This window comes from Cervus elaphus, chromosome 17 (genome assembly GCF_910594005.1).
Source record: "Cervus elaphus chromosome 17, mCerEla1.1, whole genome shotgun sequence".
NCBI lineage: Eukaryota > Metazoa > Chordata > Mammalia > Artiodactyla > Cervidae > Cervus > Cervus elaphus.
This window is the reverse complement of record NC_057831.1, coordinates 46,069,594-46,088,251: the sequence shown is the minus strand read 5'-3', so window position 1 is coordinate 46,088,251 and position 18,658 is coordinate 46,069,594. Positions and strand designations below refer to the sequence as shown.

General features: G+C 41.5%; 1 protein-coding gene and 1 pseudogene across 1 annotated transcript in view; both read right to left on the bottom strand.

Moving 5' to 3' along the window:
• Positions 1-15,795, bottom strand: part of TBC1D19 (TBC1 domain family member 19) — a 166,141-nt gene extending 150,346 nt beyond the window's left edge. Inside the window, exon 1 of the mRNA XM_043871116.1 lies at positions 15,731-15,795. Coding sequence (XP_043727051.1) covers positions 15,731-15,772 — 42 coding nt within the window. The 5' untranslated portion in view covers positions 15,773-15,795. The remainder of the gene's footprint in view (positions 1-15,730) is intronic.
• LOC122673668 lies at positions 1,515-1,606 on the bottom strand (annotated as a pseudogene).
• Positions 15,796-18,658: the final 2,863 nt, after the last annotated feature.

Below are 18,658 nucleotides of genomic sequence, written 5' to 3'. Positions count from 1 at the left end.
AACCTGTGGTGAACTGAATGACTGATCTCAAGTCTTCATTCTCTTGTTGGAAAATTTAAACTTCAATAGTTTTGACATAGGGCTTCCCTGGTGGCTCAGTGGTAAAGAATCTGCCTGCCAATGCAGGAGATGCAGTTTAGATGCCTGGGTCTGGGAAGATCCCCTGGAGAAGGAAACGACAACCCACTCTAGTATTCTTGCCTGGAGAATCCCATGGACAGAGGAGTCTGACGGGCTACATCCATGGGGTTGCAAAAGAGTCAGACACGACTTAGCGACTAAACAACAGACTTGACATAGTCTCCTAGAGGACAGAGTACTCTTTTCACTCTTGACTTTGGGTTGAATGCGTGACTCCTTTTAGCCCATAAGTTGTTAGAGGGAGAGGATTAAGATGCAAGCCCTGCTCACTTCCGTAGCCATGAAGAATATGCTCTGAATTGCTGCTGCCTCTCATTCTGGGTTCTGGAATGAGACACATGAAGCAGCTCAGAACCAAGCTCAGTCATCCACAACCAGGACCAGGGTGTCCCCAGACCTGTGAGCAAGAAATAACGCTTATGCCTTTGACCACTGAAATCCTGTGGTTGTTTGTGATGGAGAACAGTGGACTAACCTGGTGTCACATACAAAGCCGTTATCTCAAGCTAAAATCTTCGTCAAACTAAAAGATACTACTTATTTTTCTTTTACAAATATTAGAAATCTACTGACCTTTTCTGTGATGACAAGCAAATGTCACTAGAATGCTACCTAGCAAATATTTTTGAAACAAGTAAATATGTCCCTTCTTGGTGAGGGTGATTTTTAATGCTGAGGGAAAAAAAAGTCATTTTTTAAAAAATGTATTTATGCTGTGTGTTGAGGGTTCAGCTTGGAAGCTTGTATCAGGAGTTTCCCACAGTTATTTCATACTGTTGCTCCGAACAATTTATGTTTATTACTGTAAAAGCAGCCGTATCTGCACACTTGAAAAACTTGGAAACTGAGTTTTCTACTGCTTAATAATCCTCAATTGAGTTTAAGGATCAGTGAATTTTACCATATGTGCTATCAACCAATAAAAAATCATTTTTTTCCTAAACAAAGAATTTCAATGGGTTTTGAATCCATTTGTTAAAAATACAGAGACAGAATGCCTTACAATTAGTTTACAAGAACAAATGATTGACATCAGGGAAGATAGAAATTTCTTGGCTCAATTTCAACAACAAACCCTGCATAATTGATGGGTGGGAATAAAAAATGAGTATCTTGAATTGATAAGCAAAGCAAATATACACTTCCAGTCAGATCTATGTATCTTTGTGCTATATCTTTTTCAGCTATGATAGACATAAAATCAAGTATCAAAATAAGCTGAAATTAGAATCAGACCTTTGGATTACATAATACAAAATGTTAAATCAAGATTTTCAAAAATAGTGAAGCTTATTTGATTACTCTGCTGTAACTAAAAATATTATTACTATTAATAATACTTAGTCTTGGATTTAAGCAACATTTTGAAAACAAAAGATTTATGTACCATAAATAATTAAAACCATTTAAAATATTGTATATCATCACTTTACACTTGATCTTAGCCAAAAGGCCGAGAAGCGATATATCATCACTTTAAAATATCCATTTGCAAAAAAAAAAAAACCTATTTGCACAATTTTAATAACATATAATAATGCCACATAAGCAGTTCATAAGGAAATAAACATACTTGTATTCAGAATAAATCTTCAAAAATATTATCTTGATAGGAATGGCACGATCAGAAGTTTTAAGACTACACACCTAAAAAAACACCTGTTTTTATCCCACCTATGATCTTCCTCTCCAAATCTTCAGTTCCTCCTGGTGCCTCTTCCTTTCTATCCAAGCACACATATCTCATTCCTGTCTTGAAATCAAATACATACAAGCATTCTCATTTGATCCTGTAACCTCCTCTGGCTGATTCTATCTTTCTCCTTTTTATTGCCAAATTCCTGGACTAAGTGGGCATCAAAAGGTGCCTCTCTCGCTTGAATAATTGTACCTTCATTGCTTTTTTGTCCTCACCACCATCCCCAGAATGTGCATGCACACCGACTCTGTGGGTGAGATCCTACAAACTTAACTCCATTCCTCTGAAACCCATTGTTTGGATGTTCCCACAGATCTTAGAGCCAAATCTAACAATCTTTCCTAGGTCCTTGACCTCTTTGTCCCCAGTCAAATTTATTGCTCTTTCCTACTAGTTTTAGAAAACTATATTCAAATAAAACCTTTTGCCTTTTTCCTGCCTTATTACGAGAAACCAATGTCTTGCCAGATCTAGCTGAAGATTACTGATGAGGGATGCTTGCCACCTCCCTTGAGATGGTAGTACTAGGCTGCTCTGGTGGATGCCTCTTGCCATCTCCCCTCTCGCTCAAGGGTAGATAAACACAGCCCCTTTCTGCATTTCCCATGGCCCTGCTAACACAAGTTTACTGCAAGGAATTATCACAGAGGACAAAAGAATTAAATATGATAGCAATCCTAAGTTAGATATAACATATCCTAAACTTTACTGGCTGGCCCTTTCATGGGGGGCAGGGATTGAGAGGGAATAGGGGAACATTCAGTATGGGGGCTGTCTACCTCCTTAGCTCAAGGCCAGTCACCATGATGTTGAGGGCCCCCTCCTCAGTCAGGTTGAAGGCCCCTTCTTATAGTCTCTGTCTCCCGAGTTCCAGCTCCCCATCTCTAGCCCCAACCAGCAGAAGCTGAACTTCCCAAACTCATCACACTAACATATAAAACAGTTTGCTGAGATTTAACCTGATTCTGATTACATACTAGAGTCACCTGGGACTTGTAAAAAATTCCAGTGATTATTCTGTGCCTGCAGAGATTCTGATTCACATGAATTAGGGTCAGGATATGGGTGTGCTTTAAAAGCTCCCCATGGGGTTTAATGCGCAGACAGAGAAAGGAAGTCCCAGCTTCCTTGCTCACTGTCTCAGCTTCTCAATTCCAGTATGAGTTTGCTTTTTTGTCCGGTTATTTTTTTTCCTTTTGCACAGAGATCTAATTTCTCCTTTCTTTCACCCGAAGTGAATCCCAACTGATGACCTTTAGCAAAACAAATAACGAGCAGAAACTTTGAAATTATTCATTTTTCTTAAAGACTGCAAGCAGCGCAGATCAAATTCATAGACTGAGCTCGAGGGCAAGTTCTCGGGCTTTTTCTAAGTGGGAGAGCTTTCCTTCATCCATGGGGGACCAGTCCTGATTTGGATAAAGAGACATTGAGGTAGTGAGCTAATCTCTCCTTCTAGAACAAATCTGGGGGGCTGTGACTTAAAAATTTTTTTTTATCCTTTCCTGCTTCTCAGCAGCAAACATTGCCACCTCTCCATTTTCAACAAAACTTTATCTTATCTTGGATAGGGTGATTCTTGTTTAGCCAGTTCCCTCTTTTCCAGTTCATTTCTCTCCGGCTCACTCTCCATCTCTTATTCCTCTTACTCAGTTTAATTTAGGCCCTGCCCAAGCTCAGTTCTTGGTTCTCAGCTTTGTTCTCTCTTTGTGCATGCATGCTAAGTCCCTTCAGTCCTGTCTTGACTCTTTGTGACCCTATGGGCTGTAACCTGCCAGGCTTCTTTGTCCGTGGGATTCTCTGGGCAAGAATATTGAAGTGGACTGCCATTGCCATGTCCTCCAGGGGATCTTCCTGACCGGGGGATCAAACCCACGTCTCATGTCTCCTGCGTTGGCAGGTGGGATCTTTACCACTAGTGCCACCTGGGGAGCCCTGCTGTCTCTTCACACTTCCTCAGATAGGTTATTCACGTTGACATCTTCAGCAATTCTATCCATCTTTTATTCTAAGTGGGCTTCCCAGGTGACATAATGGTAAAGAATCTACCTGCAATGCAGGAGATGCAGGAGATGCAAGTCAGATTCCTGGGTTGGGAAGATCCCTCTGGAGAAGGAAATAGCAACCCACTCCAGTATTTTTGCCTGGAGACTTTTATGGACAGAGGAGCCTAGTGGGCTATAGTCCAGGGGTTCAAAAAGAGTTGGACCTGAAGTCTGAACAGCTGAAATCAGCATGTACTTTGGGTCATCCCAACTCCTTGATATTGGGTCTCAAACTTTTGCCATTCCTAATCTTCAGTGTCAATCTCTGGAAACTCAGTAAATATCTATTGAAGTAAGATTTATTTCAAGTAACAAAACATTGCTGAGTTGACTATCTGTTGTTTTTGTTCATGTAGGACACTTCCTCCAAGTAGAAGAATGAACCTTCCTCCCCCACTTGAGTAATTCTCCACTCTAGTTGCTCAGCCATTCTTCTCTAGAAGGCCAGTCTCCCATTCTCCTAACCACAGAAAATGGTTCCAGGATGAGAAAAGGACTATGTTGGGCAAAACATGGCCTTTCTCTGGGGTTTTTCCATTTGGAGTTGAAGGAACAAGGGGATAAAAAATGTAGAACTTTGACCCTCTTGCCTTCCACATGGAGAAAGCTCACCTTCAACAGGTGAGAATAAAGAGAGTCCAGAAATAGGGTGGGCAGATGATGTGCAGTCCTGGGGTGTCAGGGTGCAGTTCCATCCAAGATGGCCCTGGAGATGCCATGATTCCTGCAAGACTTGCTTTAGTTTTGTGAAATATGCATTATAGGATCCACAGTTAACTTCAGCCAATTTGGGTTCAAATTCTGCCCACTACAACTGACAGAGTCTTGACTAATACATGCTGGCTCAACTACATTTCTCTAACAGATTTGGGGAGGTTCAGTTCAGCTCAGTCGATCAGTCATGTCCAGCTCTTTGCGACCCCATGAATCATAGCACACCAGGCCTCTCTGTCCATCACCAATTCCTGGAGTCCACACAAACTCATGTCCATTGAGTCGGTGATGCCATCCAACCATCTCATCCTCTGTCATCCCATTCTCCTTCTGCTCTCAATCTTTCCCAACATCAGGGTCTTTTCAAATGAGTCACCTCTTTGCATCAGATGGCCAAAGTATTGGAGTTTCAGCTTCAACATCAGTCCTACAAATGAACACCCAGGACTGATCTCCTTTAGTATGGACTGGTTGGATCTCCTTGCAGTCCAAGAGACTCTCAAGAGTCTTCTCCAACACCACAGTTCAAAAGCATCAATTCTTTGGCACTCAGCTTTCTTTATAGTCCAACTCTCACATCCATACATGACCACTGGAAAAACCAAAGCCTTGACTAGATGGACCTTTGTTGACAAAGTAATGTCTCTGCTTTTTAATATGCTGTCTAGGTGGTTACCTCATATTTCTTTAATTTATATGAAAATTGTTAGCCATTATTTATTATCAGTGAAGACAACAAACCATCTAGCACTGGAACTATAGAGATAAAAAAGGGGATGCTTTGTTATGATGTCCACAATCAGTAGAGGAAACACTTAGCAAATAGCTACAACACAGAATGGCAAGAATGACGACAGGATACAAGAATTATATACAGGATACAGTAATTCTAATTCTAATCTCGCCTTGCCATTTAAAATTCCTGGAGAACTAGTATTTAAATAGCATTTGCCTCTGTCCTCTGACTACTCCAAATGTGTAGGTGGACAATTTATTTTAAAAGGCAATGAAATTTTTATAATCTTTCAATTACTATTTCCTATTCTATTGTATGACCATTCATAAGTTCAAACAAAGTACCCAGTCAGCATGTCTTTTTCTCAGTTGGGCATATATTCAGTGCCAGGCTGGGTATGCTTGTTATAGCTCCTATGGCCCGGGAGAACTTACTAGCCTCAGTTTGCTTGTCAGTTTAATAGGGACGATAATATTATCTATCTTATAGGATTCCTTAGTGCCTGTCTCTTGTAAAGTATCCAACAAATACTGGCAGCTATCTTGCTAGTGTCAGTATTAGCTCTTGCTAGTGTGAGTTGCACTAAGATGCCAAGCTTCCCTCTGACTTCTGCAGAGTCAAGTCTTTTACAACCTGACTCACTGCCATTTGTTCTCCCCCCCAAATTATCTCACTTATTCCTTTTGGAGTTTATTTTTATTTTGGATGGATCATTTTCTCTTTGGCAAAGGTGACTTTGAATTACATTTATTTTCCTGAATGTGCTAACAAGACTCAGTGGAGTAATCAACGAGCAATATAAACAAGTGTTGAAATATTTTCATTCACATAATAAGAACTAAATCATTTTGACCTCTAACTCACAGGGTACTAATCAGCGTGATTCTCCCAGGTGACTTTCAGCCACCTGCCAGTCTACTAGTACTGCATCTTCTTGATGTAATGAGAATATCATTATCATCATCAGATTTTTATTAACTGCCTAAAGCAGTGTTAAGGAAGAGAGAAAGAGGGAGAGAACATGCTCAAGAGAATGAGCGCAAGTGGGAGGAACACCAGAAAGATCTGATCTTGTCTACAGAGCAAGACATCCAGAACACACAAACTTCAATAGGCCATGTAGGTAGCCAGAAATAAGACAACAAGTGATAGATATATTTAACTGCTTTTTAGAATGTGCCAAATTTGAGTATATTTGCTCTGAGAAATTACTCCAAGCCAAATCCTGTTCTAGGCACGAGAGTTATATGACTGAATGATAGAAATGCCTTGCCTTCAGGGGTTTGAATCTCATGGGAGGTGATGGGCAAAAAATAAATAGAAAATAAATGTATGAATGTGTGTATTACATTGAGTAATTATTGGTCGTTAGGAAGAAAATAGAAGCAGTTGATATGGTAGAGAAGAATGGGGGTGGGGGGAATTGTATTATTTTAGAAATAATAGGAAGACCATTTTGAAGTGATATTTGAGTAGAGATCTTACTGAGTGAGATATCTGGCCATGCTGATATCTGTGGAAACACTTATTAGGTAGAGAGACAACAAGTGCAAAGGCCCTGGGGTAGGAGAACTTGCCATAGTTGAGAATAGTAAGAAGACCAGTGTGACTGGGACAGGGGGGCAGGGGAGGGGAGAAGGAAGAGGAGGAAATGAAGTCAGAGAGTTGGTGGAGTGGGAGTGTGGGTCTGGACCATGTAGGGCCTTGTAGGACACAAGATGGCTTTGGATCTTCTGAGTGGGCCAGGAGATTGCCGGAGGGTAATGTCAGAAAGACCATTTCCATTTGAGAGGCTGTTGCAGTGACACAGTAGTGAGACGATTGTGTCTTAGACTATTTGGATAGTGTTGAAAGTCCAAAGAAATGGTCAGACTGTGGGTAATTTTGGAGTAGATCTGACAAGATTTAAGGATGGATTAGATATGGAGGACAGGAAAAAGCAAGGCCTCAAGGATGACTCAAAGAGTTTCAGGAGAAGGAACCAACATTTACAGAGATGAGTAAGGAACAAGCTTGAGATTGGTGTGGGATGAAAGGAGATGGGGTGGAGAATCCAGAGTTCAGTTTTACATATCAAGCTGGGCCAGGATCAGAGCGAGAGAGTGCAATATGACAGGTGCTTCTTTAAACTTTCACACACATCTGACACATGGGGAACTTGTTAAAGTGCTGACTCTGACTCAATAGTGGAAACTAATACCTCTCTTAATGAAGGAAGAAACTTGAGCAACAAAGAAAAGCTGTGATGCTGAACAAGGACACAAATCAATAAGCAAAAAAAATAATATAAAATACTAAGAACAAAAGACTTGGAAGACAAAAGCTTAAGTACAAACCACAAAATAAAATCGGTTATTTGCACGGTATTGCCATGAATCTGCCAACATTTCAAATATACTCAAATATTTCATATTTTGTAAGTTGTTTTAATGTTGTTATTCATTTTTCTTGCTTCATTATAACCCTTTTAATGTCTCTCTTTTATGTTTCACTCTTTTATGGCAAATATGGCAATGAAGGTTCAATTATTCAAGCAACAGAGGGACCATTTAATTCCCACTTAGTCCAGAAATTTATCAATAAAAAGGAGAAAAACAGAATCTCAGCCAGAGGAGGTTACAGGATCAAAGGAGGATGATCTAATGTGTTTGATTTAGACAGGATGAGAGTGTGCATGCTTGGAGAGAAAGGAAGAGGCACCGGGGGAAACTAAAGATGTTGGAGAGGAAGTGTATGGGTGTATGCCCACAGATATGAGAAAAGTAGGCATTTTTTAGGTGACAAAAATGCTTGTGGCAAAGATGCTCTTGGTAAAAATACCGAAAACCTGTTTTTCATCTATAAGATTAGTAAAGATTTTTTAAAGTTTTAATAAACTTGTAGGGGGGCTGAATGATGGCTCCCAAAGAGATATGTCCCTGGGATCTGTGAATGTTACCTGATTTGGGGAAAGAGTCTTTGAAGATGAAATTAGGTTGAAATTCTTAAGATGAAGAGATGATCCTAAATTATCCAGGAGGGCCCTAAATCCAAGGATGAGTGTCCTTATAAGAAGGAAGTAGAGGGACATGACTCAGTCAGAAGAGGACAAGGCCACGTGAAGAAGGAGGTAGAGACTGGGCTGATGCAGCTACAAGCCAAGGAAGCCAATAAGTGCTGGGAGCCAAAGCTGGAAGAGGCCAGAGATGTTCTTCCCCAGAACCTCTGGAGGAAGCTTGGCCCTGCCAACTTCTTGGTTTTAGATTTCTGGCTTCCAGAATGTAAGAGAATAAATTTCTGCTGTTTCAGGCTGCCAAGTTTTTGATAATTTATCATGATGGCCTCAGCAAATAAATACAAAATTCTAAGAAGAAGGCATGGGGAAGTCAATTCTCTCACATGTTTTTGATGGAGGTATATTGGAGGGCAACTTTATGGAGAGCAATATTTGGCAGTCTCAAAGTCCCCACTTCCTCCAGTCTGTGACTTCTCCATTTTCTAGGGCGCTCTCCTGCTCTGCTATGGTGGAAAAGAGAACAAGGACAGAGGATCCCATGGATGTTCTTTATTCGGGAAGGTATCTCTCGAACCACTCCTGCCTATGGTCTGTTACCTATAACTCAGTCACATGATCCCACAAACCTGCAAAAGCAGCTGGGAAATGTGGTCTGAGTACCCAGGAGTTGGAATGCACAGCACTGTCTCTACCGTAAGAGATTCCTAGAGCTAATTCTTTCTCTCATGGGATGCTCTGAAGAATTCCCAGAGGTGCCTCATGTGATCCTTAATGTAGAGAATTTGTGCCCCTCAGTAGCTACTTATGATTCCTCTTAAGCCTGTGGGCATCTGGCTGTTCACTCGCTCTCTTGCAGCCACACTGCCCCTCTGGAAGGTTCTCTCATGTGGAGTCCAAGATGCCTTCAAGCTAGAACTTTCCACATTGTCATGCAGCTGGTACCCCAGGAAGTATCTGCGCTCTCCACCAGTGAACCAGAGTTTACTCCCAGTGCAGACCTTTCTGGAATGCTTCCTTGCCTCAGGCAGCATCACCCAGTCACCTATCTGTAGAGTTTTTCAGAAGTGCATCGAATGCAAATCCATGTGTACGACAGAACGCACGGCACGTGCAGCCCCGTCTCCTGAATGCCGTCTCTCCAGATAATTTCATTTAGGGGCGTCACAAAATAGGTTTTTCCAAAATACCGTTTGCAAATCTCACATAGATAATTCAGCACCTCACTTTGAAACATGGGGGTTCTTGTCTTATTGTTTCCTTATAGTGTCTTTATAAAAGGTTTTTGTTGTTTAATGTAGTCCTATTTGTGATGCTTTTGACCCTGGGTTCAAAAAACAATTCTCATCCTACTCTTGCTCTTAGAGATAATAAATGGAATATTTCCTGCCATATCATTAAAAGAGGGATGTCACAGTCGTCAGTGATTGAAGCCTTCCATGTGAGCAGGTAAGCCCAGAGGAAACTCAGGATGCAAAAACACAGAATACTTGCCCCAGTTAGCTGAGGTGCATATCAAAGGAATGCTTTTGGTGAATCCAGACTCTTGAATCTTTACCTACACAGAAAAGCACTAAATTCCTGGACATATCTGGCTTATTTAACTAACAGTAATCCTTTATTTTATTTCACTTTTTGACTGCATTGAGTCTTTGTTGTGGTACATCAGTTCTTCGCTGCTACATGCGGGCTCTCTCCAGTGGCTCTGCCACATGTAGGATCTTAGCTCCTCAACTAGAGATCGAACCAGCGTCCCCAGAACTGGCCGGTGGATTCTTAACCACTGGACCACCAGAGAAGTCCCTAACAGTAATCTTTTGATGTTCCGGACCATCTGCCCTTTGTCATAAAACTTCTATATATTCTTGCTCCTCCTCTTACCTCAGAGCTATCTGAGCTGCTATCTCCCAGGCTTGCTGTCCTCAGTTCAGTTTAGTTGCTCAGTCGTGTCCAACTCTCTGTGACCCCTGGACTGCAGCACGCCAGGCTTCTCTGTCTGTCACCAACTCCCGGAGTTTGCCCAAACACATGTCCATAGAGTCGATGATGCCATCCAACCATCTCATCTTCTGTTGTCCCCTTCTCCTCCTGCCTTCAATCTTTCCCAGTATCAGGGTCTTTCCAATGAGTCAGTTTTTCGCATCAGGTGGCCAAATTATTGGAGTTTCAGCTTCAGCATCAGTCCTTCCAATGAATATTCAGGACTGATCTGCTTTAGGATTGACTGGTTTGATCTCCTTGCAGTCCAAGGGATTCTCAAGAGTCTTCTCCAACACCACTGTTCAAAAGGATCAAATCTTTGGTGTTCATCTTTCTTTATGGTCCAAGTCCTCATTTTGCCCCAAATAAAACTTAACTTGCAAGTTTCACTTTGTGCAAATTTTTTTGAACAGAAACTTTGTTTCTCCTTCCATTTCTCCCATTACTTACTGAACTGCTGCGGGCAAATTACATTACAGGCTTAAACCTTAGTGTCTTTACCAGTAAAATGTAGTAACAATAATAATATGCAATTTACAGAGTCACTGTGGAGGTTAAGTGGAATATTATCTGTGAAAGTATCAAACACTGTGCTTAAATTAACTATTCAAAGAAAAAGATCTTCTGCCTTCATTCTCTTCTAGAACAGAAATGGCCAAGCTGCTTCTAAACTGCACATAAACAAAAAAATACGGTTTTAGACTTATGTTTGTAATTAACAAAAAGCTCTGAAGAGAGGCCCTAATGAGAGACTTGAATTTGCTAAAAATTTAACCTGGAGTTACCCTTTCATGTTTCTTGGGGTTAGATGCAGCCATCCTGCTGCTGATTTAAGGTAAACTAAGAGCTTGGAATGAAAAAGACATTTGGATTTTACTTCCTTTCACTCACCTCCAAATCCAGCCACCTCCAAACTGCATGCACATTGCTGAATTGTAAAAGCTACCTACTGCTCTCTGGGAAGATCTTTTCTGAATATAAAGTGCTCTGGGGAGACTGATAATATGCTCTGAAACAAAACAAAGAAAATATATCCGGCTTGCAATGGCCAACCTGGATCCTGGTGGGTGTCTGGATATTATTTAGTCCTGACAGAAGAAGGGAGCCCTATTAAGTTTGCTTGCCATGCACAATGAGATGGGTGGTCCTGATGGGTTAAAGCCAGTCTCTGAATATACAGTTAATTCAATGAAATTGCAAGCCAAGCTTGAGGGTTACTGTGACCTGCTGGGTGGCTTCTCTTACGTTTGACTGTAAAAAGCATCTTCTATCCCTGAAAAATTATATGTGTTTGAAAAACAGGTAGCTCAGATAATTTCAACTGTTTGGTATTCCAGGGATTTTGATTAAGCTTCTACTGCGTGTTAGGGTACATGCCCAGGGCCTGGAAAATTCTGAGCTAATTGAGAATAAGAAAAAGGCATTCTTTTTAACAAACATGTTTATTTGCTCTTCTACTATGTACCTATCTCTGTAAAGTAGTAAGGAACTCAGTGCTCACGTTTCTAGCTGAGGTTGAACCGGGTGATGCTCTGCCTCCTCATTTCAGCTCTCATACTGTAAACAAGTGCCTTTCTGCAGTCTATTTAGTGCCATTATGTATTCATTTTTGTGCTTTTTGGGGTGATGTTTGTTTAGAATTGTCCCCATGTGTAATGGTGAAGTGATGTCTAAGATTCCTAAGTGCGAGAAGGCTGCGCTATGCCCTCTAGAGAAAATGTATGTGTGAGATAAGAGTCATGCAGGCATGAATTATGGTGCTGTTGGCCGGGAGTTCAATGCTAATGAATCGACAATAGATGCTAACTAAGGTGTCTTTAAGCAGAAGCATACAGGAAATAAGGTATGTATTGATTGATTCATGAAAATGTTGTAACAGAGGCTTACAGGTACAGAACCTTGTATTTCTCCTAGGAGCAATGGCTCAGTATCAGCTAATTTAAAGTTTTCAGCAACTCTTTAGAACATAACAATTGCAAAGAATTAAATTAGAATCAATTGTGATAGTAGGAAATGGCCAACAAATCCAGTATTCTGGCCTGAAAAACTCCATGGACAGAGGAGCCTGGTGGGCTGCAGTCCACGGGGTCACAAAGAGTTGGACACAACTGAGCATACACACACAGCCCCCACACATAGTAGCAACAATAACAATAATATATCAATATGGTCATTTCGTTATTGTTAATGATAATCATTGAAGCTATTATTATCACTATGGCAGAACAAGTGTTGTAGCCACATGTTCCAGGAAACAAACTCACTCAGAAGGACAGTGCAGATAGTGGAGTGCAGTTTATTACACCGGTGGGCCCAAGGCAGAGTCTCCTCTTAGCCAAGGACCCCGACCAGTTTTTGTGAAAACTTATATACCCTAAGTGTATGTGCTCAAACCCACCTCCCCAAATTCTCTGAAACTAGCCTGAACAAAGGAAAAGAGAAATACAATCAAAGTTAACCCGTGATTCATGTGTCTTAAACCCGTGATTTGTATGCCTTAAGCCCAGGTGGTTAATAGTGGGCAATTATCAATAGGCCTGTGGTCATACCCCAATAAGCATAATAGAATTTATGATTCTATTCAGTTACACAGATAATTAGGGTATTCTTTTAGGCGATGGAGAGTCTAGGTACGAGCCCTGGGGCTCTTCCATCCAGGGGCTCTGATTTTCCAGTTTATATGTCATTTCCATAGATACAGGGCACATAGCTCAAAGTCCACAGTCCGGCCCATGATGGAGTCCTGCTTTCAAGCTGGAAACTGTTCTGTCTGTTTCCTCCTTCACAAGTAGCAATGGAGCATTCTGGTCCCCAGGTCTTATGATAACAGAAATTAAAGTCTGCCCCTGGATGAGAGGTACAGCAACAACTTAAGGCATGATAGCGATGTAAGAAATTGCAGAGGCCTCTGGGGGCCCATGTAGTCACTATGCCTTATTTATCCCTTTCTCACATACGAGTGATCTGGTTAGCTTTTATTTCAGACTCTCCAGATGTCTGTTGGAGGATGTGGTCAACCTGCTTTGATGGAGGTCAGTAACATGTAATTATTTTTCATACTTGGTGGGACTGCCGATTGGAAGTGTTGACATGATGAAAGGGCTGGGAAAATTGGCTCTAGGAGAAAAGACTAACAAAATTGGTGTCATTTTCCCCAAAGAATGAGGAAGAAACATCATTATAGCCTTCCAGCACTAGAGAGACCATCATTAAGGGGTAGGAGCAGGTATTTTCATGGTCAGCTCAGGATGGATGCTTGAGCTGGGAATGTAACAAAGACTGTTACCAAGGTGAGAATTCTGTGAGTCCATAAATCCCAAGTTAATCGTGAGTTCTAAGCTTTTGTAAAAAATGTGAAGTGGCTTTCTTGCTTCTATGCAATAAAAGCAAAATGTTCATACAAAAACCATCAGAAAATACAGAAAAGTAGAGAGGAAACAGTTAAGTTTTTTGGTAATTCATCAACAAGAGAGGGCCACTATTAATTTTTTGAAGACTGTTTTTAGGGCAGTTTTAGGTTCTCAACAAAATTGGGAGAAAGGTATAAAGATTCCCCACTGTTTTTTGGGAGGTGGGTGGGGGAAGTGTCCTGCCCAGGGATGGAACTTGGGCCCACAGCAGTGAAAACCCTGAGTCCTGACTGCTGGACTACCAAGGAATTCCCAGAAGAAGGAAGTTTTAAATTGACCTCGTCATTGGTCCACAGTTGCTGTCTGTAACAGAATTCACTATCCACATGCTGGGGACAAGCTGACCACTTCAGCAGGGAGTGCAGGCTCATGGCAAGATGAGGGCATCCTGCCTCCTCTCATCTCCAACACAAACCAAGAATTCCAGCAATATGCCTCAGAATGACTGGAAAAATTTAGTTTCCAGAAGCCTCTGAGACGGCGTGGGTAGCATAACAGCAATAACTAATACTTTGTGTAGCATTTTCTTTATGCAAGGCGCTGCCATAAGAACCTCAGGCATTAAATCATTGAAAATTGCCTACAAACTAAAAAAGGCTTAAAAAAAAAAAAAAACCCCATCATCCTCCTCTGAAAACAAGGCACAGAAAAGTTAAGGAACTTGCCCAATATCACAAAGTCGGTCAGTGATGGAGGTGAGCTTTGAATCAATGGCTTTCTTGCTTCTATACAATAAGAACAAAGTGTCCTTTAAAAAAAAAAATCAGAAAATACCAAAAAGTATGAGGAAAAACTTAAGTTTGTTTGTAACTCATCAACAAGAGAGGACCACTGTTTAATTTTTTGAAGACTATTCTTTTAGAGCAGTTTTAGATTCTCAACAAAATTGAGAGAAAGGTACAAAGATTCCCCACTGGTTTTTTTTTTTTTTTTTTTTTTGGTTGTGAGGTACCCTGCCCAGAGGTGGAACCCAGACCCAGAATCTGACTCCAGGATCTATACATGTGACCATTAGGCCAATAGCCTCTCAAACAACCTTTAAATACTAGTAGGACATTGCATTTCTAGAGAACAAAAGGCTTGAAAAACCAAGGAATACAAGGCCCATGAAACACTTAAGTCTTGAATATTGTTTATCTGAACAGTAAAAGATGAAAAGCAGTACAGAAAACAAATAAGGTAAGGCAGAAAGAATTCAAGCAGTGGTATTAGAGAGAACTGGAGGTGAATCCCACTGCCTCCATTTCTAGGCTGCACTTCCTGGAAACATCGCTTCACATCTCAAAGCGTATGTTTGCTCAAATGCAAATGAATTGAATGATACCTATCTCACAGGGCGGCTGACAAGATGAGATGCTGCCTCATGTCTGAGCCCTGCCCTCTGCCTTCCTGTCCTGCGGTTCCAGCGTAACCACGGGCAGCCACTGTGTCTGACGGTTGCACTTGCACAGAAGAATTCTCAAGTAACGTAGACTATGATGAAGATTGCATAGAACAATGAAGAAGAGCTTTACGTATTACCCACCACAGCAAACGACCTATTCTCTCTCCAGCACCCTTTTCTGCTAACCTGCCACCAGAGGAGCTGATGGAGGGTGGGGTGGTGATTGCAGCCTCTCTATCTATCTCGCTCTATTTATCTTTTTCTTTATTTCTCATTCTCTTTTTCTCTTCTCTTTTCTTTGCCCCTACTCCTTCTCCCTCCAGAATCTCTCACCCCAAGCAATTTCATCGAACTTTTATTACCATATGACTTTGGCTCCAAGCCAACTCTGAAGTTTCCACTCACACATGAAAACCTGACATCCTGCTCAGCAAACAAAGGGTCCACCGGTCATTTTATCAGGACTCCCTATTCTGATTGCCTATTGCTGCAAAAACCACCCCCAAAACTCACTGGGTTAACGTAGCAGCATGCATTTATTATCTTTGTCACGGTTCTTTGGGTTGGCTGGGCTCAGCCAGGTGGTTCCTCTTCTCCACATGGCGTCAGCTGGCCTTACCTGGCCTTACCTTCATCAGCAGGATGACATATCCAAGACCATCTACTCGCATGGATGGCAGTGGGTGCTGCCTCTCTGCTGGGAGCTGAGCTGGAGTGACCCAGTTCTCCTCTGTGTGGCCTCTCCACTTGCTTGGTCTTCTTGTAGTGTGGCAATTGGGTCCCAAGAGGGAAGATTCTCAACCCTTGGAAGCAGAAGCTGTAGCTTTCTTAAGGCCCAGCCCTGGAAGTTCTTAAGTAAAAACTTCTGCCACGTTCTACTTGTCAAAGCTAGAGCCAGCTCAGATAACAATTTGCATCATCTTTAATCTGTCATACCTATTATTTTGAAATAAGTGTTGTTCAACAGCAAAACTATTTTTCTGTTACCTATTCAAAGTACTTGGCATATAAATACCAGAATGAAGTTTTCTGACTTTTTCTGTGTTTTGTGATGAAATGAGTACATGGGTAGGTTTACAGGGGTAGAAATGCAAAGGATGGGAAGGACTGGCTGGTAATAGACCCTGGTTTTCGTATCTGCTTATGAGTACTCTTTTTTGCTTAATCTTAGATCACAAACTCCACAATAATTAAGGTGACGTTGATCAGCTAGCCCTTCTTTATCTCCCTCCCATATGTAGGGTATTGTTCATCCGTTCCCCTACAGTGATGAGAGCTGGCTGGCAGCGGGGAGATGCCCCCCACATCTGCATTGCTCTAAGCTCAGACCTCAGCCTCACATCCGTCAGCACTTCTGTGTCGAGACCCTGATTTGCTCTTCTTCCCTTCCTCATTTTTCTTGCGTCCATGCCACGCTCAGTCGCTTCAGTCGTATCTGATTCTGCAACCCTATGGGCCATAGCCAGCTAGGCTTCTTTGCCCATGGGATTCTCCAGGCAAGGATACTGGAATGGGTTGCCATGCCCTCCTCCAGGGAATTTTCCCAATCACGTGAATGGTATATTTAAATCTGACAAAGAAACAAGAAGCATGTATTTCATGTTGTCAGCAAAAAGCACCTGTCAGGGCCCAGCTAGCCCCCAGAGCTGAGCCCCAGAATTCTCCAGTAGTTGTAATGAAAAGGAATAAAGAGAATTTCTCTTACCCACCCCATGTCACACTCCACCTTAACAATAATACATCCAACATTAAGCTTGTAAACAGAGCTAAGGGAACTGCAGGGAACATCGACAATATTACTGAGTCATTTCTCTTTCTAATTAAAAGAATCTCATGAGTCTAGACGTGGATTAACTTAAATACCTCTAAAAAGCAGAATGTAATTTGGACAATAAAAATAATTAAACTTTCCAAATATGTAAAAGCAATTCTTAAGAGACTGGGAAAAACCAAATTTCTTCCTTAGAGATATAAGTCATCCTTTGGAGGAGACCAGAGCTGGTTTTTAGGCAATCTGAGAGGACAGAAGTAGTTTCATGTGGACTCAAACTGTGTGATCTCTGATGACCTTCCAAACATATTGTATTCAGTTGCCTTTGGCCTTACACATGTATATATTTTACAAACTATAGAAATGATCTCTCAAAGTATAGTCTTGCATGTGTATATTTTAAAGGGAGCAAATGCTACATGGGGTGATCAGACAAGTGGTTTGCGGATTTCTTGAAGTAAGGATTGGATTTTTAAGCAGTTGAGTCTATTGATGTGTCCCTTTGTGATTTCTTCTATTGGTTTTATGCTCAAAAAGTCCTTCCTCATCCGAAGATAGATTCAATATTTGTTTGTATCTTCTTCCAATCTTTCTAGGGCTCCCTTTTTTATCGTTAACTCTGTAATTTCAAGAATTTATTATGAAGTATTATAGTGAACATTTATTATGTTTCTGGCTGACAGCAACTTGGACACAATCTTTCCTCTGTGTGTGTGTGTGTGTAGGGTGTGCCCACCTTATCTGTTTGTAAGCCAGAAACTCAATGTTCAGCTGCCTTTGCCAATAGGGCACAAGCATGTGACCAAGGGGGCTTCCCAGGTGTCGGTAGCAGTAAAGAATCTGCCTACCAATGCAGGAGATGCAGGTTCAGTCCCTGGGTTGGGAAGATCCTTGGAGGAGGGCATGGCAACCCACTCCAGTATTCTTGCCTGGAGAATCCCCATGGACAGAGGAGCTTGTTGGGCTACAGCCCATGGGGTTGCAAAGAGTTGGACATGACTGAAGCGACTTAGCATGCATGTGACCAAGACTCTACCAATCCATGTGAAGTTTCAGTTTAGAAACCAGTAATGAGTGGGTAGAGGCCTCTAAAGAACCGCTCTGGGCAAGGTGATGGCACAGGCCTCCAGATCGCAGAGGCAGCAACAGCAGAGGTTCTGGTGCATCAGAACAGTTCTTTGCATCAGGTAGCCAAGGTATTGGAGTTTCAGCTTTAGCACCCGTCCTTCCAACTAGTATTCAGGACTGATTTCCTTTAGGATGGACTGGTTAGATCTCCTTGCAGTCCAAGAGACTCTCAAGAGTCTTCTCCAACAACAGTTCAAAAGCATCAATTATCCATATGAGGACAGAGAAATAACTGTCTGTGAATAAGAAAGTGGACTCTCACCAGACACTGAACCTGCTGGCACACTGATCCTGGACTTCATAGCCTCCAAAACTGTGAGAAATGAATTTCTGTTGTTTGCAAGACACTTCAACCATGGCATTCTGTTACAGCAGCCCGCACGGATGAAGACACCAACTTATTTTCTTAGATACACTGAGGTCAATTTCTGTGCTGTCGACTGTGTTTGATTGATCAATAGTCAGTGAAATTGTCTGGAAAAGGAAGGAATGCAGACGACCACAAACCTCATTCTGGTCTGCAACAGTGAATCTCTGCTTTCTGATTCCACCTGCAGATAATTGTATTCTTGCCTTGACTGCTATTTATATCGTTTCAAGTAATATGATTTTTACATTCTGAGTCACCGCACTAATTTTTTTCCTCCAATAAAGCCAA